Source organism: Pungitius pungitius, chromosome 16, assembly GCF_949316345.1.
Source record: "Pungitius pungitius chromosome 16, fPunPun2.1, whole genome shotgun sequence".
NCBI lineage: Eukaryota > Metazoa > Chordata > Actinopteri > Perciformes > Gasterosteidae > Pungitius > Pungitius pungitius.
In genome coordinates this window covers 15012147-15040012 of record NC_084915.1, presented here as the reverse complement: position 1 = coordinate 15040012, position 27866 = coordinate 15012147, and the positions used below count along the sequence as shown (strand labels likewise).

General features: G+C 45.1%; 1 protein-coding gene across 2 annotated transcripts; it reads left to right on the top strand.

The window, feature by feature from the left end:
- The first annotated feature begins 532 nt into the window (after window positions 1-532).
- stk10 (serine/threonine kinase 10) lies at window positions 533-27626 on the top strand. Of its 2 annotated transcripts, none has more exons than XM_037468530.2 (20): window positions 533-979; window positions 7163-7327; window positions 11374-11422; window positions 11946-12095; window positions 13348-13420; window positions 14500-14694; window positions 14995-15076; window positions 18280-18414; window positions 20011-20343; window positions 20430-20867; window positions 22630-22754; window positions 23497-23620; window positions 23932-24111; window positions 24279-24371; window positions 24610-24739; window positions 25102-25226; window positions 25331-25519; window positions 25617-25742; window positions 25888-26001; window positions 26110-27626. In XM_037468530.2, the coding sequence occupies exons 1-20, from the start codon at window positions 821-823 to the stop codon at window positions 26248-26250; spliced, it is 3126 nt and encodes a 1041-aa protein (XP_037324427.2). In that variant the 5' UTR covers window positions 533-820; the 3' UTR covers window positions 26251-27626. The 2 variants fall into 2 exon arrangements, with proteins under 2 accessions (XP_037324427.2, XP_037324428.2); XM_037468531.2 differs by having other exon boundaries at window positions 534-979; window positions 20011-20331.
- Window positions 27627-27866: the final 240 nt, after the last annotated feature.

Genomic DNA, 27866 nt, shown 5'->3' with positions numbered 1-27866 from the left:
ACTGAGCCACGCGCGCCACTAGAGGGCGCTCTGCCACCGCCCGCACACAGGTGAAGAGCGAGTTTGTGGAGCAAGAACGTGGTTTCGCACGAAAAGACAGCAACATCGCGAACACGTTGCGATTTAAAAACCACCGATCCTGGCATTCCACGACTTCCAAAACACACAAAAAAAACGACGAGCAATGACGCATCACACAAAGCCCCCCGTGTGTTGTTAAAAAAACAAAAACAAAGCAGAACTACAGACGTTACAGCGGCGCTGTACGATGCTAAAGAGCTCCAAACCGGGGGTCGTAATAAGTAAATAGCCGCGTTGTCCAGGAGCTCCAATCAAAGTCAACGAGCCTCGCTAATTGCGCAGCTGGGCGCGTCGTCGTCTGACGCGCGCGCGCGCGCGCCACACCAAACCCGGACGCCGAGTCGTTGATCGTCGCCTCGTCTTGTTCTTTAAAAAGAAACTACATTTCCATGACGGCAGTGGGAGGGATCATCGAGCACTTCGGAAGCAACAAGTCGCTGAAGGGCGGTCACTGACTGCATCGTGTCTCCGGCGGGCAGGTGGTGACGGCGCGTCGTGGATCGTGGGCCGTGGATCGTGGACGGGGATGTGCGCGCGGGACCTTCGGACCGTACAGTGACTGCTCTCAACTCGCTCCGTTCCCCCCCTTTGACTCGCTTTCACTCGCTGATACGCGGACATTAAATATTGGTGAATTTAGTTGAATTGACGCGCGTGCGTCGTGCTCTCTGTGTAGAGACTTTTGACATTTTTTTTTAAATTTTTTCTTTTTTAATTTTATGTTGCTGAATTGTAAATAATGGCATTCGCTAGATTCAGCAAAATATTCCGTCTGCCTCCCATTGATCTGAAAAAGAAGCTCAAGCAGTATGAGCACGTTCACCGGGACATCAATCCCAACGATTTGTGGGAAATCATCGGCGAGCTGGGCGACGGCGCCTTCGGAAAAGTCTACAAGGTGAGTTTGGATTTTAAAGTCACGCTGATGCACCTTTTTTATACGTCACACACGTGGATTGCCCACCTGTCGCCCGACGTCAGTAACTGCAAACCTCTCCAATAATGACGTTTAATAAAAAAAAAAAAATACCACCTGAAAAGAACCACCTGTATTTCGCATTTGTGGAGGGGTGCTCGAACTTCTGATCACGTGTGGATGCTTCGGCAGCCCAACCCCTGCAGAGGTTGTGACTAATGTGTCAATGACGTTCCACTCCAGCAGTCACCGGGCCGGTTGTCGCGGAAAGCGGTTCCTTCTGAATGAAACGTTGTTAAGAAACTCCATTGTTCACGCCGCACCATGTTGGGTGAAGGTGGTTCACATCCTCCTGCTGAGGTCCACTTCACCATCAGGTTTAATCCTCTTAACTATTGAAGTGGTTTTCCTCACTTACAATAATACGTTTTACGGTTAAAGTAAAACTGCCCCCCCTCTTGCTTTTCTTAAGTTCTGTGCAGTCGTCTCCTGCAGCGTCAGCACTTTCTGGCTCTGAGACATTCATTAATCTGGATCTGTCCTGGGAAGCAGTGCACAGGCGCTCAGTGTGTGTGCCCTGCATGGCCCGGGGAGCACAGGGAGAGTCTTTGACACAGCTGGGGCCTCAGTGGAAGAAGTGATGCCTTCTGCACCCAACAGAAAACTTAGTGTTTATGTATATGGAGAGATATATATATATATATTTCTAGAGGACTCTACCTTATTTTTGTTTTTACTGGACAACATGCAGTTGAAACGACACCCAGGGGTCTCGGTGGGACGCTGACTTGTTTGCACTGAAAATAAACCAGCCAGAGGTCTGACTATTATCCAACTGGTCCTATAATGAGTCTGTTGAGCATGTGAGGAGTCCTATGGAAAGCCTTTTGATTGGGAAGGGAGAAGGTCCGTGACGCCACCAGTATGCCATGAAAACAAAAACCCGCTTTTGAGTTTGTGTCCCACATGCTGAGCAACTGTCTGGACCCAAGGTGCTTTGGCGTGTATACATTTAAAAGTGTATCCCCCTCTCGTCCCAATGCCTCGGCTTCCTCTCCTCGAGTGTGTTGGAGGACTTTGACCTCGCACCTGCATCTGTCAGGTGTGTGTGTCGGGGGGGCAGTCACCGTGGGAGCAGACGATGGAGGGGAAACTCTCAAAAGGCCTCCATCAGGGGGATGGATCACCGACCTCACGGTGGTCTCGTCTGTGGGCGGCAGAAGTCTCGGGTGGTGGAACGCACACGTTTTTTTTTTTCAATTGTTAAAGTCAGCGATGGAGCCGGCGTGAAGAGGACGGAGGTCGTCGATGCCTCGTGACAGTAGAACTCGGCTGCTTATCAGATGGGTTGGCGGCAGGCTACACGGGAGAGAGCGAAGGATCCGTCTCGGACGGCGAGGGAGAGCGACGGTGCAGAATGAAAAGACTTGATCATTAAGGCCTCTCTTTGTTTACAACTGTCTAGTGAGAGAATAACAACTCTCGGGATGTCCATCCCTCTGTTGTCAAATACTCAATTTATCTGATAACTGTTTTCTTTTTGATAATGTTTGCATAGTTTTATCTCCTTTAATCTTAAACGTTATTCACATTTTTTTTTTTTTCAAGTCAGGGCTTCATAGAAAACCAACAAGCTGTTGTGGACATTCTCAAGTGCTCTATGTCACATCTTCACTGTCACTGGGGTGTTGTCACACAGATAAGTTGTTCATCATTGTTGACAGTTTTTCATTCCATTTAGAACATTTCACAAATTCTTGGCGCTGCCCTCGTCTTCATCACAGCCCCTCTAGTCACTCTTTCTTCTCCTGGCGGCAGGAGGCCGCCTCACTTCCTGTGCACGCCATGCATCGCAGGGGGGGGTTTTCGCTCTGTGCACGCTTGCACTTGTTGGAAGGAGCGTGTGGCTGAGGCATGAAACCGAGGAGTTGTATGGTCCCCCCCTCACCCCCCCCCCCCCCCCCCCCCTCACTAATTAATGGGACGCGTGCCGCTGAGCCCGTTGCCCTGCTGCCGCGGGGCGAAACGTTTCCATAGACACGAGCCGGTTGTAAGGTTACTGTGTGTGTGTGTGTGTGTTGAGAAAGACGGGGCACTAACACTGGGTTACAGGGCTCCTCTGTTTACTTATTACGTCTTGCATTACTCTTGTACACGGTGAGCGTCTTGTGAACACAGCGTCAACGTGGTGAAACACTGTAGTCACTGACTAGCATGGTGACAAGTGTGTTTCTCTTTTAATGGCGTCATTTTCTTTTTTGTTCAAGGCCGTCCGTTATTATCAGATTTGGCCCGTGACGTGCTGACTGGAGGAACCACTTTAAACACTATTATTTATCGCACTGGGTGCTTTCACTGAGGGAGGGAGTCACAAGTTGCAATATCCTCTTTGCAAAGGAAAGCCACAAGGTTTGTGTAAAAGGCCACCGGCTCAGTTTAGAAACGCGGCGGTGCCACGGGGACGTGTGCTGGAGTGAGTCCATCGTCCCGTTCCCCCCCCCCCCTCCCTCGGGGACTAATCTCAGGGACCAGCTGGGCCCAAAGCTACTGATAGGAGCCCCGTCCAGTGGGTGTGGCCTCTGTGACTTTGTAGATGGCACTCACCATGGCACAGAGCCTCTTCTGTTTTTTTGTTTTTTTTCGTCTTTCTATTTCATTTTGCTGTTAGTTCCTCTTTTTGTTTTTTTTTCAAGTTCACATTGAAACCCGTTGTGGGTGCCATTCATGGTTGTTTACAATCAGTGGGGCGGGGGGGGGTTGCATTTGCGTTCAGCTTTGCAAGGTGTAATCAGAAAGTGGATCTCATCCGTTGAGAGATTCCTGCTTTTTTTTTTTTAATCTCCTGATTCATGAATGTTCTCCTCTTTACAACAAGAAAGCTTAATTGAAGGGAGCCACATAAGCGTGGGAGGTTTTCTTTGAGGCTCCTTGTGACCTCATCAGGATTTCCTGCCACGCCGACCTTCACTTCACGCTTTTGAATATGGGAAGTTTTTCAAAACTTTCACATCCTGAGAAGACTCCATGCTCTGTTTTGGGGAGCAACGTTTGAACTCTGCTTGATTTTGTTCCTCTCGCGTAAAGAACGAAAGACCGAGGCCACAGACGCACATTACTTTGCGAGCTTCCTCTTGTTTTTTTGAAGCTAGTTGGCTCAAATACAAAGTTAGCGTTTGTTCAGGGGGAGTTTTTCAGCCCTGACTTCCGTCTGCAGGATTCTCACAAGCTGCAAAATTCCTCAGACTAAAGGTTGATTGGTGAAATCAAACAAACGGATTTGTTTCCGAGTTGCTGCTTCGTGTCGCGTCTCTGACGCCGTTGTTTTGGGGGCTGTTTAACACGCTTCGTGTGTTGCACCTTGTTCAAGCTAAATGAGAGATCATCACGTCCGCTGGCGTCTGCTGTCACAGGGGAGGTTTGATTGGCTGCTCACGTTCCTGTTCCACACACATTGGATGAGCCTTCAGAGGATGCCCAGGTTACAGGTTTATGACTGGGTAAAGGTCTATTATTCCCCTGACAGGACCAAAGTGTGTGTGTGTGTGTGGAAACTCTAACACTGTGCACATGCTGGAAATACACATCAGCATGTGGTATGTTCATTCAACCTGGAGGTGACTGACCTCAAGGTAAAGCTCATAGTGTGACCCGTTCCAAGAGGTCACCTGGTCCCTTCACTCTGATTAACTATTCCATACTCTTCAACCCAGTTTTAATATGTAATCTGTGTCAAAAAGGAACCAAAAGATCTTGATTGTTGTCTATTTCTGGTTATTTAGAGGCTTTAAGTTGTAACTGACTGCAGGCTTTTGGTGTGATTCTCACTCACCTGCAGTAATCGTTAATGCCTCAGTCAACACACACCACATTAAACTTGATCATCCCCAGCTTGATTGATATTGAAAAGACCTGCGTGCTAAATAACAACCACATGCCCACAAAGCTGGGGAGCGTGTGCTTTTTATGGGTTTGCTTAGTCTACAGTTGGTTTGTGTGCTCAGACGTGGGTCAGTAAACATCTGCTCTTTCTAATGTTCTTCTCGAGCATCACCTGGGGCGCTTCGCTCTCTCTTTCATGGACTTTGGCCTTCAAGCAGACTGTTTCGGATAACTACATGTGACCGTTGAGGGGACTTATGGAGGCAGGGTGGACAGATGCATTTTGTGAGGAACACAATAGATGTGCAGAGAGGAATTGTGACGTAGGCGCTCGGAGAGCTGTACTTTTTGGGCCGGCAATGCATGAAAATAAACTGGATGATAGGAAACCGGTGCACAAACTTTTTTGTTTCAATAATATTCAATTGAAATTGCATGAAAATGCAAAACATTCAGATATTGTGTCCTTCACACAAAGTAAAAATCTGCAAGTCAGCTGATAGCGAGTGATTTTAATGGAAACCAGACGCTATGTTGTTGTCCTTTTTGGAAGGCAGTTGGAGAGCAAAGCCACCCACAAGTTGAATCCACCGGTCAACGTGAGGTTTACATTTTGGTGTGACTGTGCATGCTTGGTCCTCAACCCAGAGCTTGAGTACTCGTAGAACCATTGACCGTTAGTGTGAAGATGCATCATCCCTTCCATGTTTTTGTCTGACAAACTTGTGTAGCAATTGAAATATGTGCTTGTTTTGTATACACTTGGGTACACCTAAACAAACATTCATGTTTGCGTACTACACTTGAGGACTCTCCAAGTAATGCATTCCCCGTGCCACACAAAATATGGCCTCATTAAAAAAGAAATAAGCTGTATAATGCATGAGGCTCAATTCCCTCAGTGCCCTCTTTGTCCACTCCCACAACCATCTGAAGGCCAGAGGCACATTCCTCAGCTGTGTTCCCACTGAGATGTAAAGGTGTGTGTGTGTGTGTGTGTGTGCAAAGCTGTTCAAAAAGAATTGAGAATATATTTTATATATCTATGCACTAACGCTGTAGAGGAGGTGGATCACGTCTGTTTGCAGACTAAACCGATTTATCACTGACTGGGTGTGTAAATCTGACACATGAAGAGGGAACCCTGAGGGAATCCTCTAGTCGTGTTGCGGAGAACCCCGACTAGCATGCAGGGTTACATATGAAAGTACCCGGGGGGGCGGTCACAACTCCTGCTGGAAGTAGGACCCCCAGGCAGTGAGTTTGTGGGGTGTAGGAGGGGAGCCAACAGCGCGGAGATGTTGGCGGAGGAGTGTCTGGTGTCCTGTTAACCGCACGGTGAGGCCTCCTGTCGGGGCGGACCGGCTCTGTTTGACAAACGCACACAGTCCCGACGAACCACTTGGCGGCTGCGTGTCGCTGTGTGACCCCCCCCCCGCCCCCCATTCTGTTTGCACAGATGCTTTTTTTCCCACAGCCGCTCCTCGGTCTGTGTTTTTTTCTTTTTTTTTTTTTTCTACAATCCTCCATTTCTCCCGTTTAGCTGTGGAGACGGGTTCGCATCGACGCGCCACCTCTCACCCTGATTGCTTACAAGGTGTCACAAGGGGCGAACCCCCCCCCCCCCCGCTCACCAAATCAGAGGGTTGACTGTTTGAGTCCCATGTCCCGCTAACCTGCATGTCGATGTGCCATTGGGCATGACCCTTGACCCCAGCGTGGCTCCTGTAGCTGTGATGTTAGTTGCTGATGGACCAGTGGCTCCTGTCATCAGTGGATGGATGGATGGGTGTCAATGATGTCATCTGATGTTAAAGCGCTGTGAGGCGTGATGGTCTATGAAAACAATTGCAGTTTGGATTATTTCATTTTTTTGTTGATGGCGCCGCACGGCTCACCTTTTGAACTCTGTTTTGTGCCACTCAACAATCCACCCATGTTTACTTCCCCTTCCCTTTTCATTAAAAGGAATTCAATGTCTTTGTCTTAATTTTAAACACACTGACACTTGAGCGCTTTTTGTGGTTCCGCTTTCTACCGCAGAGGCTGAAGGAGGGTGTGGAGTTTCCTTTCCTGTTGTTGTTTTTTTTTTTTTCTCTTCCTCTAAACGTTAGTAAGTCAACATCTTAATTGCTGTCTGGTGTTTCTTAACATTTGGGATTTCCTTTGGCTTCAACTGAGCTGGAGGAGTCTGGTCGGGGGAGTGACGCTCTGCTGGCTGCATTTAATGCTTTTGGTAGATTATATATTGTCATGTAGGATTTACTTTGGTTTTTGTTTCTTCAGGCCAGGAACAAGGAGACTGGAGCTCTCGCTGCGGCCAAAGTGATCGAGACAAAATGTGAGGAGGAGCTGGAGGACTACATCGTTGAGATCGACATCCTGGCCAAATGTGACCACCGCTACATCGTGAAGCTGCTCGACGCATTTTACCATGACAACAACCTGTGGGTAAGTGTCACAGACCACCAACGGTTTTTCTACTTCACCCTCCCCCCAAACGAACACTACTAAGTCTGCTGTATAAATATGCATTGCTCATATCACTGAATGGACACTGCTTGATTTCAATCTGAGAAATAAATAACTATAAAAGAAACTCTTCTTGAACGGTATGAGGCCGTATGCTGCCATGTTGGTCAAGGTCAATAACGTCCTGAAGGCACCGTATCAGCAGTTACCCCCCCCTCCCCGCTCCCCCTCCTCACAAGGAGAATCCTTTCTCATCGTGTTGAGGAGTTTCTGTGTCCGTCCACCAGGTTTTGTTTGCGTCCCTCCAGGGAAGTGGGAAAAAAAAAAAAAAAAAAAGGACCTCTTAAATGTTGGCAGGCTGCGACTCCTCGGTTTTATTTCCTCATCTCAGGGTATATTTATCCTACATAGGAAGTCTCTTGGGAATAATTAAATATGAGACAAGTGGATTGCCCCCCCCCCCCCCCGGGGCAGCATAATGCATCAGAAGCGACTCAATCCTCACCCTGATGTCACAGCAAGAATGAAGATTGATTTTCAGGTTTTGTGTTTTCTGCTCTCATGATATTTTCCTTCTCCACACTCCCTCTCTGGGTCAAGTTTTCGACTCCCTCTAATCTCCTGCTCTATCTGGCCAAGGAAAATAATGATGACCTCATGCACGACCTTGAATATCTAAGGAATTACAAGGCAGAGTAAAGACTAAAGATAGTTCAGCTGGGTTGTTCACCCTTTCTTTTTTATTATTATTAACTGATTTTAGAGTTTAGATGGAACCGTTTTTGCTTTGAGTAGTTGCCCTTATTTAGTAATGTGTACAATTTTTGTCCAGTGAACACTTCTAGTTACCACGGTAACAACAGGTTGGGTTCACTATTACAGCAAACATTTCCTTCAGCAGCTACTTTTGTCACAGATGCAACTTGTGTTTCTGGTTTACAGCTCGGCCCGTTTTTTGATAACGGATCTAATAATTACATCTATGATCAGATTTCATGCAACTCGCAGCCTCGGTAGTCCTTGACACCACAGCAGGTCACAGTAAAGGTATTGTCTAGAGGTGTCCTACAGCTCTGTGTGGCTGCTGCTCCTTCTATTGCGCAATTGCAAAAAGAAAAAAAAAATATGACAGAGCCCAAATGTTTTGAAAGTTTTAGAAGACAAACATGCCTAATTTAATGTGAAACCATATTTTGTCGGTTAAGTCATTTTTAATGTTGAGTCGTGATTTAATTTGATTTCCCCTCCCTCCCAGATAGCTGTGATCCAGAGAGAGAGGATTGCAGCAAGAGATTACAAAAATATGCTCAAAAACAGGCTCATTTTAATGAGAACCATCATAACATCACAAATTCCAGGAATGCTTAACATTACAACACGACTGTCACATTCCCAAAGCCTGACAACACCTCTCTGACCCCCCCCCCCCCCCCCCCCCCCCCCGACGCTCAGACACGCTGTGAATGTCCTCCGTCAGTCAGAGCTGGTTTTGGTCAAATCTCTCTGGGTAACCTGTCATTCATCCTGTATTTTAAGAGCAACCTACTTCTCGTTAGTTGGTGAAGAAACCTGCAGCCAAAACGCCCACATGAAGAAGTACAGAGAATAATTCTAATGAAACTGGTGCTTGTGTGATTTTTGGCGGTCAGGCCTCCCTAACCTCCGGTTGGGTGTACCGCGCAGGGGTGAGATGACGGATTCCAGTAGTGACCCGCCAGTTTTGCTTCCTCCTTCTGAAGAGGAGGAAAGAAACGGCGAGAGAAGGGCCGTTTTGTCCTCACTCGGGGGGGGGGAAGAACAGTCTGCTCTGGAGGCCCACGGCGTGAGGAAAGAGAGGCCCTTTCACTGCGGGGACACGACTGCTGACGTCGGCATATCCAAGTAACGAAGAAGGGAGACGGACAATGAACAAGAGAACGTTTACACATATTAAAAAGGATAGTTAAGCGGTCGATTTTACCCTAAATGACAAAACAACCCTCTCTGTTTTATTCTGAGATTCCTCCCCACGATTTATGCCTCTTATGGTATGTAGTGTAACAAATGTAAAGATGAAGTCATTTTCCAGAAGGTAGTGACACTGTAAAACAAATCTGTCGGACCATGGCCAATATTTGCATACAGTGGGTCCACCGGTTGCTAGGCGATATTTTGATGACATCGATGTAGAAGTCGTCTTCTTCGGCCACACCTCGTACACACAGACGCGTTAGTCACAGAGTGACTAAGACTTTGTGTCCTTATTTCATTTTCATTTCATTCCTTATTCCATACTTTCGTTTTCCAAACCGGTCACTGTTTTATGTCCTTCTCAGTCTTCTGTCCAAACAAGGTGGAAGTACAGGGCTGTGAATCGATGTCTGCAGGAGCTTTTGCGTGTTGGAGGCCGTGTCCATTTTTTGTTCAGTTTGTCGCTTTCTTTCACTGTGCGAGTTGGGCGAAGCTTGTGCTCGCATGCGTGTTTCCGCCCACAGTCGGTATGCTTCGCATGTAGCGTGACCAGTCGGGGCACATTCTTCACGGCAGCACAACACCTCATCCAGGATTGTTTGAGGCAGGGAGAGCGATAATCTGCCCACAGACACCGAGGGAAAAACAAAAAACAGTTGCTTCCGGTGGAGGGGAGGAAAAAAAAAAAGTTAAACTAGATTTTGGTATTTACACAGTACTGCAGGAACAAATGGTTCCTGTGTCTCACGTGGCCATATATTAAAGGGTCCAAAGTACCAGGTAAAAGGGTCCGGGTTATGTAAAAATGTCTTGCTGTAAAGTAAGCCATAGCAAGTGACCTATTATGTAACTGACTGGGTTTTGCACAGATGTTGATATAACATGAACAACAAAAAAACCATACTTCTGTACTGGATGAGGGGAAAAATGTAATGTCACCCTGCCTTTTGTAGGAAAATCCAAATTAAGCGAAATGAATCAGAATGTTATAATAATTTATTATTATTATTATAATAAGGAGAACACGACAATCTTTCTGTGCTTTTAAAGGAACTCAAGTTCTGTGTAAAAGAAACTGAGGGCTGATAAAGATGTAAAATGGAACATAATTTAAAACGAGTGACAAAACACAGTGAGAGCTTGTGTGTGTCCAGCTGCGTGCGCATGGCGGAATGCAGAGATCCTCCGTCATCTCCTCGGGTGTTTGCACCTTTTTTATTTGTACTTCGTAGGTGTTTGGAAGGCTTTGTCTGGACTGAAACTCCACACCCCGACCAGGATGACGCTTTGACAGTGTTGTCATTGCAAGCAGGGCTCCATATGAATGACGTCACTGTGTGGACCCACTAGGCTGGATTTCTAGTAATTTAGCATCCAGAGATGATCACCTGCCGTGCACGGGGTTGTTATGAACCGCTTTGAGGCGTGTGCGTGTCACAGAGAGGCCGGCTATGTAAGGAGAGGAAATGAAATGGTTGGAAGTTGCTGTTTGCCAACAAGACACCATTTAGGGAGTGTGTTCTCGGGAACATTTCCCTGTCTCTCTGTGATCTAGTATTTGTGTGTGTGTGTGTGTGCGCGTGCCAAACATTTCATCGCACGCTTCCTAATCCAGCTGTTCACTAAACCAAGTGTGTGTGTGTGTGTATTGTAAAACGTTGTGTTTGACTGATTTAAGAGCGACACAATAAATGGTCGTGAGTGATCGACTGCACCACCAGTTTGTATTCAGCGGTTTGTCCTCCTCATCATCAGTAAAGAGCTCTGCTCCTGGCGACGAGCTCTTCTTAACGGCCGCCATTTTTTAAAAGGTTTTCAGCAATGGGTTCTATTAAGTGCCTCAGTGCTGAATGTTACTACCCATAGTACATCAAGTGATTTAACATGTTTGAATTTGCCTTATAGTGAAAGATGTACTTGAGATGTATTCAACTAGGTCATGTGTGATAAAACCACATTAGTGTGTGTGTGAAGTGATTTGTTCTGTCTGTTTCAAATCCCTGAAAAATATGTCAGTTTTATGTGCTATTATATATTCATAAAGTTTCATTCCTTTGTCTCTTTTTATCCTCCAGATCATGATTGAGTTCTGCCCCGGAGGTGCTGTGGATGCCATCATGCTGGGTAGGCCTGTGATTTCATAAGCGCTCCACCTTCCTCCCCGGTCACGGGAGTCCAGTTCCACCCCGGTGCTCCGGCTACACCGGTCCCTTTTTAGCAGGGACTATGTTAAATGAATATGTGCTGCCTGTCCATGCTATCGTTTCAAGGCCCCCAGGTCAGCATATTCATTAAATACACGCTTGTGTACATTCTTCACCCGTCCGCCAGTGAAGGATCTACAAAGCAGTCAGACAAGGCCTCCCCCCCCACCCCACCCCCCCGGTCTGTTTGTGCTGCGTGAGCCTCATAAGCGCTTGTGCCCCCACTGCAGCTAAACAAACACGACACGGTAGAATAAAGTCTGCAGGGAAAGCTTCTCTGGTCTGGGATTACCTTTCCAGCAAAACAATCTGACAAACCTCTGGTTTTTACCCCATTTTTTTTTTTTTTTCGGGCCCAGTTCACACACTACATTCAACCTCAAGACTAAATGAAAAAAAAAATGCTGTTGTTCCCCTGCTAACGTATGTGACCCCTTTATCAGAGTTGGACCGCGGCCTGACGGAGCCACAGATCAAAGTGGTTTGTCGCCAGATGCTGGAAGCTCTGGATTACCTGCACAGCATGAAGATCATCCACAGAGACCTGAAGGCCGGTAACATCCTCCTCATGCTGGATGGAGACATCAAACTGGGTGAGGGTTTAGAATATTGTTGGTTTCTAGTTGCTTGCACACGGTGTTCCTAGAAAGATGCCTTTTGCCCCGATGGCTGCCGTTCATTGTGTCGACTTCCCGGCTTCACCAGGTGCCGCCTAGAACAAGTTTAGACACGTGCAAAGTCTGAGAAATGTGGTAACAGTCGGCAGAGAGTAACAGAAAATGTAAAAGTGCGTTTACAGAGAAACAATTTGACTGGAAGAGGAAGTATTTCCCAGGTGAACGTTACCGGTTTTCCCTGGAACTTGTTTATTTGTCTTGTTTGAGGTAAAAGGGCGGATCTCGCATTCAGCAACATGTTTGTCCTCATATGCGCGCACACACACACACACACACACACACTATAGGCCTTTTACCCCTCCTGCCTAGCACCGGAGGGAAACTGCATTCTCCAGTAGATTTCCACTACCTTGCATCCCTCAGACATCACAGTTTGAATGTTACTTAATTAAGAGCAATAAGACGTGGCGATGAATTATTTACAGTGGCCAAACTTTGTGTTGGTCCTTCCATGCAGGACGGCTTGTTTGAAAACACCTCGAGGAACTGTTCATGCTGTTTTCAATAGAACGGACAACTTGAACACATTTGTCACGAGTGCAGTTGTCGCCTGATTTAGTTCCCGACTCCCCAGTGGTGCGTTTAGGTGTGTGTGTGTCGTCATTCCAATGCTTCTTGGGATACACGCCCTGTGTGATTACTGAGGAGGAACGTCGGCTCAACCCACTGATACGGCCGGTTTTTACAGAATGTAGTTATAAAGGCTGCAGCAGTCCAAAATGGTATATTTGACCCAAAGTCCAATCTCTTTTCAATTGTAGTCTGCAGAAACCAGGACGGTCACTTAAGTAGCAGTGATCGAACGTACAAGCGTTTGTAATTGAAGCTGCCGCCTCGCGAGTGAAGGCCTCTGCCAGGCACGGAGTCCTGGGCACGGCCGCACGTAATGGGCCCGAAAACATGCAAAGGACACCCCTGTAATCTGAGGTCGGGAAATGGGGGGGGGGGGGGGGGGCGGCTTGTTTGGGGAAACTTAAATGCTGTAAATGTAATGATTGGCTTTGTGTCTCCGTGTACTGGCAGGTTTACAAGCTGCAAACTACAAAGGGAGAAAATAATGGACGTGTTTTTTGCTTTTTTTGTCCCACATAAATGAGTGAATTTCTTTCAACTTTCTCGACGCATTTATTCATTCATTCATTTATTTTTCTGGTCTTCATTCTTGTAGCGGATTTCGGCGTATCTGCAAAAAACACCAAAACGTTACAAAGAAGAGATTCTTTCATTGGAACGCCCTACTGGTAAGTAGAACACTGCTCTTAATCAGAGCACGAAGGGTAAATGGATTTAATGTTTGCTTTTTAATTAAATCCTCCCAATCAAAACTGTCCGTCTGCAATGTGCCGACGCAGCCTGAGCTGTTAGAAGTATCTTTACCGTAGAGCAAAATCCTCTAAGTGTAGTAACAAAGACCGTTCCTGTAAGAGGAAGAACCCTTGTTTCAAATGTTTAATACACTCACTGGGCGCTGCAGGATGACCTGACTGATTTTTGTAGACAAAGTTAGTGTTGCACTGATTTCCTGTTTTACAAAAAAAGCAATTTAATTTTAGAAACTGGATGTTGGCTCACAGCATGACGTAAGATGGGCGGCAAACACATTCATGGCTCGGGAAGATAATCTTCAGAAATTTTTTATTCAAAAGAACATTTTACCACATTGAACCTCAGACCTTTTTGTTCAGGCATCTCTCTAAAAACCTTGATTTCAAGACAACCAGGACAATAACGCAGATTTTCCGGTTTTAGGATTCCTGCAGCATTCTATTCAGGCCGAAACCTCAACTTTGAATTCCTTTTGAATTCTCCACAGCACGCCTTATTCCAGCGTTGTGCCCAATTATGCATCCAGTTAAACTTTGACTACAACCGATTTATCATCAATCCGGAATCTGCTCAGTAGCAGCATGGCCCTGCCAGTCGTTTTTCACAAGCTTGAACGCTATATTGCAGACAGTTGTTGTTTTTAATCATTGACTGATTACTGTAAAGTCAACAAGGAAAGGGGAGCGCCTTTTTGTTTCTCTGCACCCAAGTACATGTGAGAGCCCCCGGGGGAAGGAGCTTACTGTGCAGATTGGGGGGGAAAAGTGTGTTAGATGTCAACGTGAAATATTAAAATATTATATAAACCACAGGTGTCTTTATGATGTCAAACTCTTCACATATCTGTGGTCAGATTTCATTGTTACGTTGGGTGTGTTGATTTGGCAGAACAGATTTTTACGACGTGAGTCGATTCTGATCAGGTGGAGCGCACTTGTTATCGAGTGACGCTGACGATTCATTTTTCCACCCCGTGGTTTTTTCTCCGTGCCAGGATGGCCCCCGAGGTGGTAATGTGCGAGACGATGAAGGACGCGCCGTACGACTACAAGGCCGACGTCTGGTCCCTGGGAATCACTCTGATCGAGCTCGCCCAGATTGAGCCCCCGCACCACGAGCTCAACCCCATGCGGGTGCTGCTGAAGATCGCCAAGTCGGACCCGCCCACCCTGGAGCAGCCGCATAAATGGTGAGCATCCATTGAACCAGGAGTCTGATCCTCTGTGTCTTGTGATTTTACACACGGCGTGTTTTTTAGGAGTCTGTAGGCTCCATAGCAGCCAATTTAAAGCTACCAAAGCAGGTGCTGAAAGGCGTGAGGGGGGGGCCACTTATCATTCCTGTTGCGTGCTTTTGTTTGCGAAGAACATCTTTGCACTGAAGTGAAACGCGTGCACCAACATCACATACCCGGGGAAAAGTGTTTTGTTAGTCATTTCCTCCACTGCCCCCCATCTTGATTCAAACTTTTGTCTTGTATCCACTCAAGGTCGAAAGAGTTTAAAGATTTCCTGAAGAAAGCGTTGGACAAAAACCCAGAGACTCGTCCAACTGTGGCTCAACTCACCGAGGTAGGCCACACAACGAAACATTGTCCCCACTCGGGCCTTATCTTCCTCCAACACACAAACGGGGCCTTTTTTTAATCTATTTCAAGAGCTGAATGGAGTGATCAATGCCAGAGAAATGACTGTGTGTGTGTGTGTGTGTGTGTGTGTAGGTACAAAGTGGTGAAGGATGGCGTGAACTTTGAGCAAAGGAATGGGGAGTAAACATTCAGGACAATAACAATTATTTTTAATCCTGTTAAAACATTTCGTTTTTTTAATTTTTTTAGAGCCAATATGGGGCTGAGCACGGTGCACCAAAATATGAGGATGAATTCTAAAAGTGCAGAGCAAGAAAAACGGGAGAAAAGTAAACAGGGCGTGGATTAAAGCACAAGCGCAGTCTATTAAAATTCAGAGCCACAGTTTCCTGTCTGTGTCCCACAGCTGAGGGAATTTCAGCTATTTACATTCCCACCCTCACCCACCCTCAGCCAATAGCGCGTCTGGATTACCCCGAGCTCGCCACCTCTGGCAAATGAGAGAGGGGCACAGAAGAAAATCCTCGACCCGGGGCCCGCTGGGAGCCCTGTGTGTGTGTGTGTGTGTGTGTGTGTGTGTGTGTGTGTGTGTGGGGGGGGGGGGTCGAGGAGGGGAGAGAGACGGGCGCGGTCCGATTTTTTGGTGCCATGCTGGAGGTTTTTAGATGTTTATCATGCCTGCTGCTCCCAACGGCTGTCGCATAGCATTTCCCTGGAGACGGTTGTGCAGCGACGCCATTCAGTTTACCAGAGGTCCGTGTGACCGGCTCCGGGTCAGACCGCGTCGGCCGTTGGCGTGAATGGAAATGGAAAACGGATGTAGGAAGGGAGCATTAAAATGTGTCATAGTTATAGGGCTTAGGTGCACAAGTGTGTGTGTGTGTGTGTGTGTGTGTGCGCAAATGATGACAAAGGAAATGAAAGGTAAAACTTTATGGAAGTTTTAGCTTATCAGGCGTCTCAAAGCTGGGATCCCGTTTGTACCACTTGCCTTGTTTACGACACCGTATCAGTCACACTGGCTTGCTGCAGACCATCCGGGTGACTTGTGCTCATTACACTGAAAATGGCTCCACCTCCCACCTAGTTTCTCACGTCAAGGGTTTTCTACAGGGGTTTTGGTGATGCTTTTGTTTCCGATGACACATAAATGCATAGTTGACACCGCTTCGTACTCCTTCTTAATGTAATGACTCAAGTCTGAACAGACGGACATCATGCATATATTTTCGGTGATCGGCAATGTTTGTTTATTATTTCCAATGCACTGAAATCCTAAATACCCTTATAACTCCAGAACCTGCCTGAAAAACTTAATGTTTTGCAGTTTTCACGTACCACAGCAATCTTTTATTAGTTGGAAGTACATTGATAGTTTAATTCAAACAGGTACTGCTATTATCTAGTTTGGCACATTTTAAACATAGTCTCCAACAGACAATTTTACAGTTAAAAAAAAAATCTGTTTCTGTGTGGTCCGTGAATTATACTGGTATTTCAAGATTTGGGCAAATAAAAGTCATGTTAATTTCATTCATGTAGACCAAAATGACTACTTGTGTAACGCCAGAACTGCCCCGAAGTGCAACCGTAACCTCAAAGGAATTCTTAACCTCTGATCCCCTCTGTGAAGGCCGACCAAAATTCCCTCCCTTTCCCAAAAATGTGCTCACTCATGGTCTTAAAAACCCAAATTTGTGTGAAACCACGTACACACAGCCGGTTGTCAGCGGTTCACAGGTAATTCTGCCTTCATGCGGCCCCTTCCTCTGGTCCCCTAATGGGCCGTATTGTTCGCATTTAACCTTTTTACGCCTAGCCAAGCGTGTAAGACCCAAACTCACAGGCCTCTTTGGGGCCCAAAAAGCAACGTGAAACCTAAAAGAGAGGACACGGGCTCCACTGATCCACATCTTCATCCATAAATGCTGTGAAAATCACAGACCTGGATTTAACAGGGCAGAAATATCATATGTTTTTCGTTTGATAATCCCCGAAGAAGCTGTGTTCATCTCGAGCACGAGAGGAAAGAAGTCACTGAGACTGAAATGTCAGACGGCAATCTGAGGGCATAGAAAAAAAGGTGTGAAGATCTAAGTTTCTATTGGTGGTGGATGCTCACGGTTGACCAGCATCACTAAGCCAGACTAATGGCTGTTAAAACCGTAGGTAGTTTTTTTTTTTTTTTTTTTTTTTTCTTCTCTTTGATGCAGCTTTTTGATTCTGTTTCAGCTTTGAAGAATCGGTGTGTAAAACTATCCCTGAGAATGTTCTGAACAACACCATTTTTCTTTTGAGATATCCGAGCTCGTCAAAGAGCAGATGGCTGATGCACAGGCGGCTACTGGCTCCACTATTTGCGTTTGCCCTTCAATGTGTCCACGTTCACACTCGTCTACGCAGCATAATACCTAAACAAACGCTCTGGAGTGCAGCTGCAAGTTTTGGCAGAATTTGTTCACCTCATTTCGTTACCACCACAGGTCCAATACGGACATTTTTTTTGAATTAAGTATTTATTACTATCTGCTTGTGTGTGAGGTATTCTTAAATCTTTATAGTTTTTTTTTTCTCTCTTGTGCACATGTTCATATTTCTCTGCTACGGTGGTATAATTAGTTTGACTCGACTCATCAGACAATAAGAGGCTGCTGCTCTTTGGAGAAATTAAAATGCATGTCCTTGAGGGAAAAGCCCTCCGCGCTCAACAACCATCGATAAATGTGCAAACAACATCACAACTTAAGCACACTTCACGGTCCAGTGACACTTTTAGGCTTTTCCCTTTGTCAGCTGTTCCGTTTAAATGACACCGTGTTCTGCAGCTGAATAATTGATGATCAGCTCCACTTGACTTTTAATTAATCTTTTCATTCTCCTTCTTGCACTCAGCTTATTGGTGCCCTGTTTGCACTCCCACTGTTCAGGAAAGGGCAGCTGGGGGTTTCGCCTGCAGTGAAAGTCTCCCAAGTTGATGTCTCTGATAGTAATTACTTTTATGTTCAGTATCGGTCGACTCCAGTAGCGTTTAGTCTTCACATCCATGGAACTTGTGATTGGTCGGCTCAAGCTCAACTTGTTTACGTTTTTTTTAACAAGCTGATTTTAGTGCTGTTTTTGTTCTGAATTGCAATGAAACCAGTTGTAAGCCACCTGATAATGAATTGATCTCCCGTCCCTCCACAGCACCCCTTTGTGAAATCGGTGACGTCCAACCGCCCGCTGCGGGAGCTGGTGGCCGAGGCCAAGGCCGAGGTCATGGAGGAAATAGAGGACAATAGGGAGGAAGGCGAAGAGGACGACACCTTGGAGCTCGCTGTGGTACCAAATCTCCACCTTTTTTTTTTTTTTTTTTACCCTTCTTTTCTGTCCGTTCATTTTTCTTCCCCCCCCATCACAGGGTTTCCAAAAGGAGACATGGAAGTCCATGTGTTGAGTTTCAACACGCTTCCATTTAAAAAAAATAAAAAAAAAAATTAAAAGGGGTTTATCTGAGTATTTCTGAAACTCATTCATTCATCAAAGTTATGCATTGGCCTGCACCTTTTGCACTTCAGCCCTGCTTTTGTGCCATTTGCTAGTTCGACATCTCTCTGAACAGCCTTTTGTGGCCAACGCACGGACTTCCTGCCAAAAACAACTGAAGTTCCATTCTGCAGAAGCCTTCCACAGAAAGGCGCGCGATTAGAAAGTGACGTTTTACCTCCTGCCCTCTGCACAAACAACAGAACCGGAAACCGGAGTGCTGGCGTTCGCCCACGCGCGTTTAAAAATAGGTGCCCTGCCGTGTAGAGCAACCCCCGATTCCTCAAGGTTTCCCTCATTGTTCGGGTTTTGCTACACTGTGCAAGACGGACGTATTCGTTGCAGTTTTTCTTGCGACCCCCCCCCCCCCCCCGTGTTTGGTTAAGCAGAATATTACTGACCCGCGCTGTTGTCTGAACATTGATCTCTCCCTCTATGCATCATACGCGGCCAGACCGCTGTGTTTTGCAGGGTCGTTAGGAAGGTGGAGTGCAGCCATAAAGATGTCTGATGGGATTGTTTTTTCCCTCCGAGTGGAGCGGTATTTCCACAAGTGGAATGGCTCTGTTTGATGGCTGCGCGCATAATTCAGAAATAACTCTTCTTCTGTGGTGTTTACAATTACAGACCAAATGAGTCCCGTATTTCAATGTCTATCGCACGGCTGGAACCTTCTGTGACGGCGCAGAAACCCTATACTTTCTGGGTTGTTGATGTTTTATGGTACATTAGTCAATGACTTGGTGAATACTAGTGTTTTCTTGTTGTTTGTTATTGTGTGTTTTACTTGTCTGAATGCTGCTTCTAGGATGTGGTCTTTTTATTTGATTCTCACTGGTAGTTTAATTCTGGCTTGGATTTTCCAAATCAATTGTCAGCTGCTTTATTTTGCCACAGATGATTCTTGGTAATGGTGCCTTTTGTAAAAACAATTGATTTAGCCATGTTATTATTATTTGAAGTTATAATACTTATAGAGAGCAATCAGTACCACAGTGTGAGGAGTAGCCGTCCAAACCGGGATGACTGCGTTCCTACCAAAGCAATGGTTAATACAATCACTTTTGACATCACAAAAACTTTAAAAGTTTTTAGTTTTCACAATGATGCTCCATAGTTTTGGGCTGAATACCAGTATTCAGTATTCCTTGTAGTAGTTTGCAGACTTTATCATTTATAATATAGAGCAGAAAACCATTCTGCCACAGGAAGAGTAGTTGGTATCAGAGTCACAGCAAAGGTTTGGTCACATTACAAGTCATTTAGCCGATGCTTTTATCCAAAGCGACTTGCATTGCATTATAACCAATGCATTACATTTTTTTTTTTTTTTTGCCTGTCACATGAGCGTGTAATTAATATCTCATCTCCTTCTTCCTGATTAACCTCAAGGCCTCTGCAAAGGAACCGTGCCAGACCAGTTTGGAAGGAGACCAGAGCGGGGACGCGGCGAGCCCGACCACGGCCCCCCCGACCACCCCGGTGCCCCTCCCCAGGAAGGGGGCCGAGGCGCCAGCCGAGCTGCAGCCTGGCCCCGTGGCGGCGGGCCCCGTCCCCCTACCGCGGAACCTCCCCTCGGGGGACCCGGGGGAGCCGAATGACAAGCTGACCGACGACGTCCTTGCCGAGTCCGAGAGCGAGGCGTCAACCAAGACCTCCAACTCCGATTCGGGCATTGAGGACGGGAAGAGCACCCCCACGTCGGAGGAGAAGGTGCCCTTAGAGGTTTCGTATTTGGAAGATGAAATCGTATCGGATGTTGTGTAATCAATCGGTTTTTTTTAAATGTTTTATTTAAAATAATTCTCAAGGTTGCTGTGGGGACCCCAGAGATGGACCGGCTCCCGTCGGCTCTCCAGCGGGAGGCTTCCGAGGAAGACGTCGACATCATCATCGTGCAGTCGGCCGACCCAGAGGCGCCGCAGGTCCAGGTGGAGAAGGTGGAGGAGAAGAAGGAGGACAAAGCCGCGCCTCCCGGAGGCTTAACGACTGCGGGCGTGATTCCCGGTGAAACTCCCGCTGCTGCCGCGCCCCCCCCCGCCGCCCCCGCCCCCGTGGACCCTCCTCGGCCGGAGGCCAATGGTGGGCCAATGAAGCGCTCCCCAGAGCGGGCGTCGACGAGGGAGAACACGCTGCCTCCTTACATCACCGGAGGGATTATAAACAAGCGGTACTCTTATTCGGGCAGCGTGGCGTCGGAGAGCATGGACATGTCCGTCAACAAGGAGACCATGTCGATGTCCGCGAGGGTGAGTCCATGTGAAGCAAAAACTCTGTGTCCTCTATGAATGTTCCTTTTTTTTTTTTTTTGGTTTCTGGATTGAAATACACGGGATGACTGAATTGAGCATTTGGACTTTGGCTTGAATTTATAAAAGTGTTGCTTTTGAGGGGAAATGAACACATGTTGAAGAGTAAAAGGGCCAGCTTATTTGCCTCTGTAGGCCCCCCCCCCACCGAGGAACTGAAACTGCATTGTGTTGTGTTTCGGGGTGTGTGGGTGTTGGCCATCAGGAACACTGGACAGCCTGTCTTGCACTACACTTCACATTTAAGGAAGCTGTGGAGAAAGATACTGGTTAATGCTCTTACATACTTTGTCAATATCAATTTATTTGGCAAGTCTGGGCTGAATTAATTTTTTTTATTGTATATAAAAATAAGCGAAGGGTGAAAAACAAATCTCTCACTTTTTTGACCTACACTAATCAAAAAATGCAATTTGATTTGAATCCGTAGACTACAAAACAATCACTTGATTGTTTTGACCCAGTGAGATACGGAAGTTGAGAAGACTGGGTCCATTTGATCATTTACCCCCAAAGTCTGTCTGAGAGCAGCTGGTGTGATTGAGCACATCGGACGAGTCCATGAAGGCCGCGCTGTGGTTTTTTTTTTTTTTTTGTGAACGCTGCTATTGTCAAAGTGTCAGTTCCCAAAGAAAGAAAGAGAAAGGGGACTGGACGCTACGCGAGAGGAGCATCCTGTAGCTGTCATTGGAGGCGACGCCCTCACACGTTGTCTATTTGCTCAGCCGTGTGTGCCTGCGTCGTTTTTAGGAAGCTTTTGTGGGAGTCGACGACAGTGTGACCGAAACAAATGAATCTCATTGTTTCTGGTGCGGTGTCCTCCTCGCCCTCTGCACTATTTAACAACAAGCACAAATGATCACAACCGGTTATTAAGCGGGGCCAGTGTTTGCAGGGTAAACCCCGGTCATATCGGCTCTGTAAATATTGGCCCTGGAGGTTTAGATAGGGGACACAGGCTTTTCAGTTCTAAGATGGGTTCACGCTGTGGCTCGTGTTAAACGTGTGATGTATTCACTGGTTACGCCTGGCTCTAAACCATCAGTGAGTTTATTAGCAAAGAGACAGTGACTCGCCTGCTGTTGGCACAACAAAGATCTGAAATGGACTGATTTTGTGTTTGGTTAAATCTGAAATGGGATTTCTCAAGTGACTACAAAGTTTTTTTTGTTTTGTTTTTTTTCTCAATAAAAGTCTAAACTGTGGATGAGGTAACCCAGCGTTGTTGTGATGAGCTCAAGGAGAGGAGTCATTTTGTCATGTTTACCGGTTACTTCCTGCATGGCACTCTCCATTAAAGTGACGCAAGGAGCATCCTGCTGCTTGCGAAAGCAGAACCAGATCAACAGGAATATCGACGCTTTTTGTCGGCAGACAAAAGCACAAACGCAGCTACCTCTTCCTCTCCTAGATTAAAAAGAAACTCCTACAGCTTAATATTTGAATCGCTTTCTGTGGTGTGGGTTGATCAGGGCTTAAGTTTAGAAATGCATCTGAATGTAGTTCCCACACTTTGATCCCCAGCAAGTCTCAACACTTACAAACTGTCAACCCAACTGAGACAATAGACACCTGGCAGACACTGTTACTCAATGCAAACAAATGTTTTTCTTGTACTTAAAGTCTTAAAGATTCATCTAAAGCTCATCTTTTGTTTATTTTTTTTTGTCTAACCAATTGATTGTGTCCTTCCGTCTCTCAGGACTTCTCAAGTAAGACTCTTAAACGAACCAGGAAGTTTGTCATTGACGGCGTGGAGGTGAGCGTGACCACCTCCAAAATCATTAGGGATGATGAGAAGAAAGATGAGGAGATGAGATTCCTGAGGTATGTGCATCACTCGCTCTAAATGCTCCTTGGGTTTCTGTTTTCATTCTCTGGGGGACGACACCCATGAACTCGGTGGTCCGCTCACGTCTGTGTGTGTGTGTGATACTGTGCGCCCTGTTGGCCGGTGCTGGGTACTGCACACGCTATTTTTAGGAATCCTCAAGTCCTGGGCTTATTCCCTTAAGATTTGAGTTTACAAAAACCAAAGTGTTATAAACACTAATTTAGATGCTGGTTTCTTTGCAAACAGTCTATGAATAAAAAGTCTAGAAATGTCTCTGAAGTTACTTTTGGATGATAAGAGTTCACTGTATTCTGGGTCTAATGTTAAAGTAGAAAGATCAATACAGACGTGTAATTTGTTGCTGCATTTCTTTTGTAGAGTTACAATCTTTGTGAACACATTTACTGTCTTTAGCATTCACAAGGAGCTCAAAGTGCATACTTGTGCCACCTAGTGGTGTCAATATGACATTGCAAGTGTGACGACTACTCAAGGGGAGTGACGTGACCCTAAATAACCTTATTTTGCCTCAGAAATATAAACACTATTAACTTAAATATCATTATTACTGGAGTGTGCTTGTCGGGAAACAAATTTAACTTAAAACAGCATAGTATTAAATTAGTTTGACTATGTAGTGTCCCTTTTTTTCTATCTACATTTGCTGCTGTAAGTAGCTATCTAAAATAAATTTTGGAAGTGTATATAAGATGGTAATGTCTGTCTGTGTTTTAGACGTCAAGAGCTACGGGAGCTTCGCTACCTGCAGAAGGACGAGCAGCGTGCTCAGGCTGCTCTAAACGCCAAGCTGGAAACCCAAAGAGAACAAATGCAGAGACGCATCGACCAGGAGATGAATGTGAGTAACGGTTCATCTTTTATACACATTTTGTATTCATAGAAGGGTTTGCAGGAGGAGGGGGAGCTAGTAATACATTCTTTTGCTGGACTTTTTGGGTACTCATGGATGATGTGGTAGATTTATGGCACAAACAACATGTTTTTGACCCTTTTTACATGCTTTAACTGGTGCTAAATGGATTTATCAAATTCTATCCTTTTTGAAAACTGTATACAACTCGTTTTTCTTAAGTAGTGATTGTTTCTTTCTTTGTCATTGAAAGGCTTGGTAAGCTAACATTGTGCTTGTTTCCTCTGGGTGGGTCACAGGCCAAGAAAAAGCACTATGACACGGAGCTGGAGACCCTGGAAAAGTTCCAAAAGCAAACTATCGAGAAGATGGAAAGTGATCACCACATCAAACTAAAGGAAGAGACCAAACGCATCAAAGCCGAGCAGGAGCGCGACCTCCAGAAGTTTCAGGAGCACATAAAACAAAAGAAAAAGGAGGTACGCGGAGGAATAATTTGTGGGGAAGGGGGGGATGAAGACGGGTCAAATAATGCTTTCGGTGTTCAGCCTAATAAGACATGAAAGCAACATAACTTTTTGCTCCAGCTTGGCATACTTTGCTTGCTTCTACTTTGCTGAAATGTGTCTTCATCTCATGCATCTAGGTGAAACATTCGGTTGATAAGCTGCCCAGGAACGAGCGTAAAGAATCCCTGAAGATGAAGATGAGCGCTTTCCAAGAAACAAAGACGAAGGATGTATGTATTTCTTTGGTCATTATTGGAACTTAATGTATTTTTTTTTTTATATACATTCTTCACTAGACTGGTTTGGACATTGTTTAAGTAAAAAAAGAAATCACAAGAAGACTCATAAAACTGATCCGATCAAACAGTCCGTCTTCAGGAGTAAAATGCTGACCGCTACAGTAGTTGTGCTTTTTTTTTTCTTCTGCCCTTCATTAATTTTCTCCATCCATGTTTTTTTTAACTGTAGGAGGAGAAATTCTTGGCCGCTCAGAAGGACCACATGGACACAACGATTAATAGAATCATCTTTAACAACAAAAGAGATATTGCAGAAATGGAGAAGCAATGCCTTGAGAAGAAACAGCAGCTAATCAGAGGTACATTCACCACCGGATGAACACATGCACATGAACAGCCATTAATAAAGGAGTCTTTGATGGGTTGCATTATGCATACTTTAGAGCAGGCGTAGCTTGTCAAGTTGAGAGATGGTTAACACATTAGGTGGTACCAATAGATTTTATAATATGAATCAAATGCACATTTATTCAAATCATTTTTAGATAATATCAAATCACATTTGATTTACATTGGTGCCATAATCTCTAATGTAAATGATCATTTAATAGTTTCCCTATTTGGAGAGAACTTTAAAGGCTTTAGATTCAGCTCATATTAATCTTTAAAAAAATAAATATATTCATATGATAAATCTAAAAATGATTTCCTTCTGGATCAGAGCGCGAAGCGACCGTGTGGGACATGGAGGAGAAGAACCTTTACGAGAGACACCAGTTATTGAAGCAGCAGTTGAAAGACCAGTACTTCCTGCAGAGGCACCAGCTCCTCAAAAAACACGAGAAGGTACATTTACAAGCATCCAATGATTCCAAGCTCCTTGGGTTTTGACACGCGGTGTCAAACCTCCCGTGCAAACGCGTGACGCTCTGGTGACTCTGCGGCAACAGGAACAAGAACAGATGCAGTGCTACAACCAGCGCATGATCGAGATCCATAAAGCCCGGCAGCAGCAGGAGAAGAACCGGCTGCCGAAGATCCAGCGCGGCGAGGCGAAGACCCGCATGGCCATGTTCAAGAAGAGCCTGCGCATCAACTCAACGGGCAGCTCCTCGGAGGACCGAGAGAAGATCAAACAGGTGGGGCCAGCGACGGGGTGCTTTCGCACACGTTGGAGCAATCGGTGAACTGGTCATTAACCCCCCCCCCGCCCCTCCCCCTTTGTGTCTCTCTCAGTTTTCTGTGCAGGAGGACAAGCGGCAGAAGGCCGAGAGGCTTCATCAGCAGCAGAAGCACGAGAGCCAGATGAGAGACATGATCGGCCGGTGCGACGGTAACATCAGGGAGCTGCAGCAGTTGCAGGTGAAGCTCAAATATAAACCTTCTAGACCATGTGGTCTGTTTAAACTGTCCCAAAGCGCTGCGCTAAATGAGCACAGTGATGCCCTGCGATTGTTTTTTTTTTTTTTTTTTTTAAACGAGAACCTTTTTTTTGTCCTTTTTTTAGAATGAAAAATGTCACCTGTTGGTTGAGAATGAGACTCTGAGACTCAAGCACCTGGATGAACAACACAACCAGCTGATGAAAGAGTGGAGGGACCATCTGAAGCCCAGAAAGACGGTACTAGTTCCATGTCATGTATTCCAGCTGTGAGGCAACACGTGTGCTTGTTCAGACGATCTCATTTACATTGTGGTCCCCCCCCCCCCCCCCCCCTCGTCCCTCTAGGCCCTTGAAGATGAGCTAAACATGAAGAAAAGGGAACAGGAGGCTTTCTTTAGGTTGGATGGGAATTCTGATGGCCCCAACCCAAGTTCTCCCAACAAACTCTCCAAGTTCGTGCCCTACCAAGACTCTTCAACAACATGAAAACATCCTGTGATCAGCTTTACTCTGCTTTGCCTGCTGATGGCTGCATACCTATCCCTCCATTGGGGTGTTTTAAAGTCATTTTAGGGAATATTTATGTTTTTACTAATGCTTTTTTTTTGAAGGATTATTAGTTTACTTTTTAAAGGATTTAAAACTCATGCGCTTTGGATGACCCGAATCCGCTCCCAGTGTTTTAATTTTGCTTCCTATCGCCTATATCACACAGTGGCGTTGAGTTGAAGATGCCAAAAGTTATAGGAATGATCTATTTTTGCAGAGCAAGGAATAATGTTTGTTCATATGGGCGACATATGCACTTTTCCTTTAATTATCAGTGCCACCTTCCAAATATTATGGCCTGAAGGGCACCCAAAATTTGATAGTCACTGACCAGTTTCTTTCCACATTTGTCTGTCTTGGATCACTGACCGCTTTTGGTCCCTAAGTTGTATAGCAGCATATTGTATTTATTTTCATTGACAAAGAACAACCGCATCCAGATTGATCACTGTAAAGGCTTTGTATTGATTTGTAATGGGGGGATTAAGGGTAAATCAAGATACACATTGGTTTCTTTTTATAATTACTGATTAAATGATTTTTTTCTATGCTCATTGTTATTCATAGTGTGTTGCTATTGTGGCATTTCTTTTTGTTTTCTGTTGTAATTTTACTGTAAATTCACTCACACTGGATGGGAACCGATGAAGCCAAAGCAACATCTTTGTTCTTTTGAAGGAGGTTGAATAGGGGATTTAAGTGTAATATGTGCAGTAAGTCCACTGCCTGCAAACCAAAGTGCAATAATACATGTATGTCTTTGCTAAGCTTAAAGAGGTTTATTTTCTTAGCACTGAGAGGGGGAATTATATGAAGTTTAACTACAAAAATTGAAAACTTTTTTTTTAAAGAGTTTCTACCAATTAATATTTTGAAAGCGATGATTTAATTTTATGATTTTATAACTGAACTCTTCATATCCTGTTACAATTCAGCCTGCTGTAAAATGGCTCTAGATGTTAAATCTTAAACTGTTCAGCTGAGGAACATTTATTTTTTCTTTTTAATTGGCCTGAAGATTCAAATTGAACCAGGTCAGTAATCGGGTACAGTTTTATCTCTCTTCCTTTCGTAAGTTTTCTTATGCAGATTAGTTGTAAAGATTCTCTATTTTGTTATGTTTAATGTCTGCCTCAGTTTACATTATATTGTTTGTATGGAGGGGATGTGAGTGTGAAAACTGTAAAAGAAAGAAACCACTGGTGTACATTACTCAATAAAGGCAGATTTTCTAATATATATATATCTTGGCATTAGTATTTGTAGTAATTTGCGTTTTATAATTGAAGGACGAGGGAGCCAAGATTGAATCATCGGATGGAAGATCAACTCAACTGGCCGGATATATTCACCCAACTGGAAGCTATAGTCAAAAAACACATACAACTTTTTATAAAGCAATCCACTTAAGAGTAGACCATCTAAAATGATACAGGCAGCCATTTTTTAAAATCGTTTAAGTTGTTTGCTTTGATACAAATTTAGTGAAAACTACTATATCTTAAATTTGTTCTAAAAGGGCAAATTGTATAGTATGTAAAAACATTTAGATA

Coding starts and splice junctions, on each gene's coding strand:
- stk10 (XM_037468530.2), top strand. CDS start 821: ATGGCATTCGCTAGATTCAGCAAAATATTCCGTCTGCCTCCCATTGAT. Junction 20,344..20,429: donor AGGAGAAGGTGCCCTTAGAG/GTTTCGTATTTG, acceptor ATAATTCTCAAG/GTTGCTGTGGGGACCCCAGA. Junction 24,372..24,609: donor AAGAAACAAAGACGAAGGAT/GTATGTATTTCT, acceptor TTTTAACTGTAG/GAGGAGAAATTCTTGGCCGC.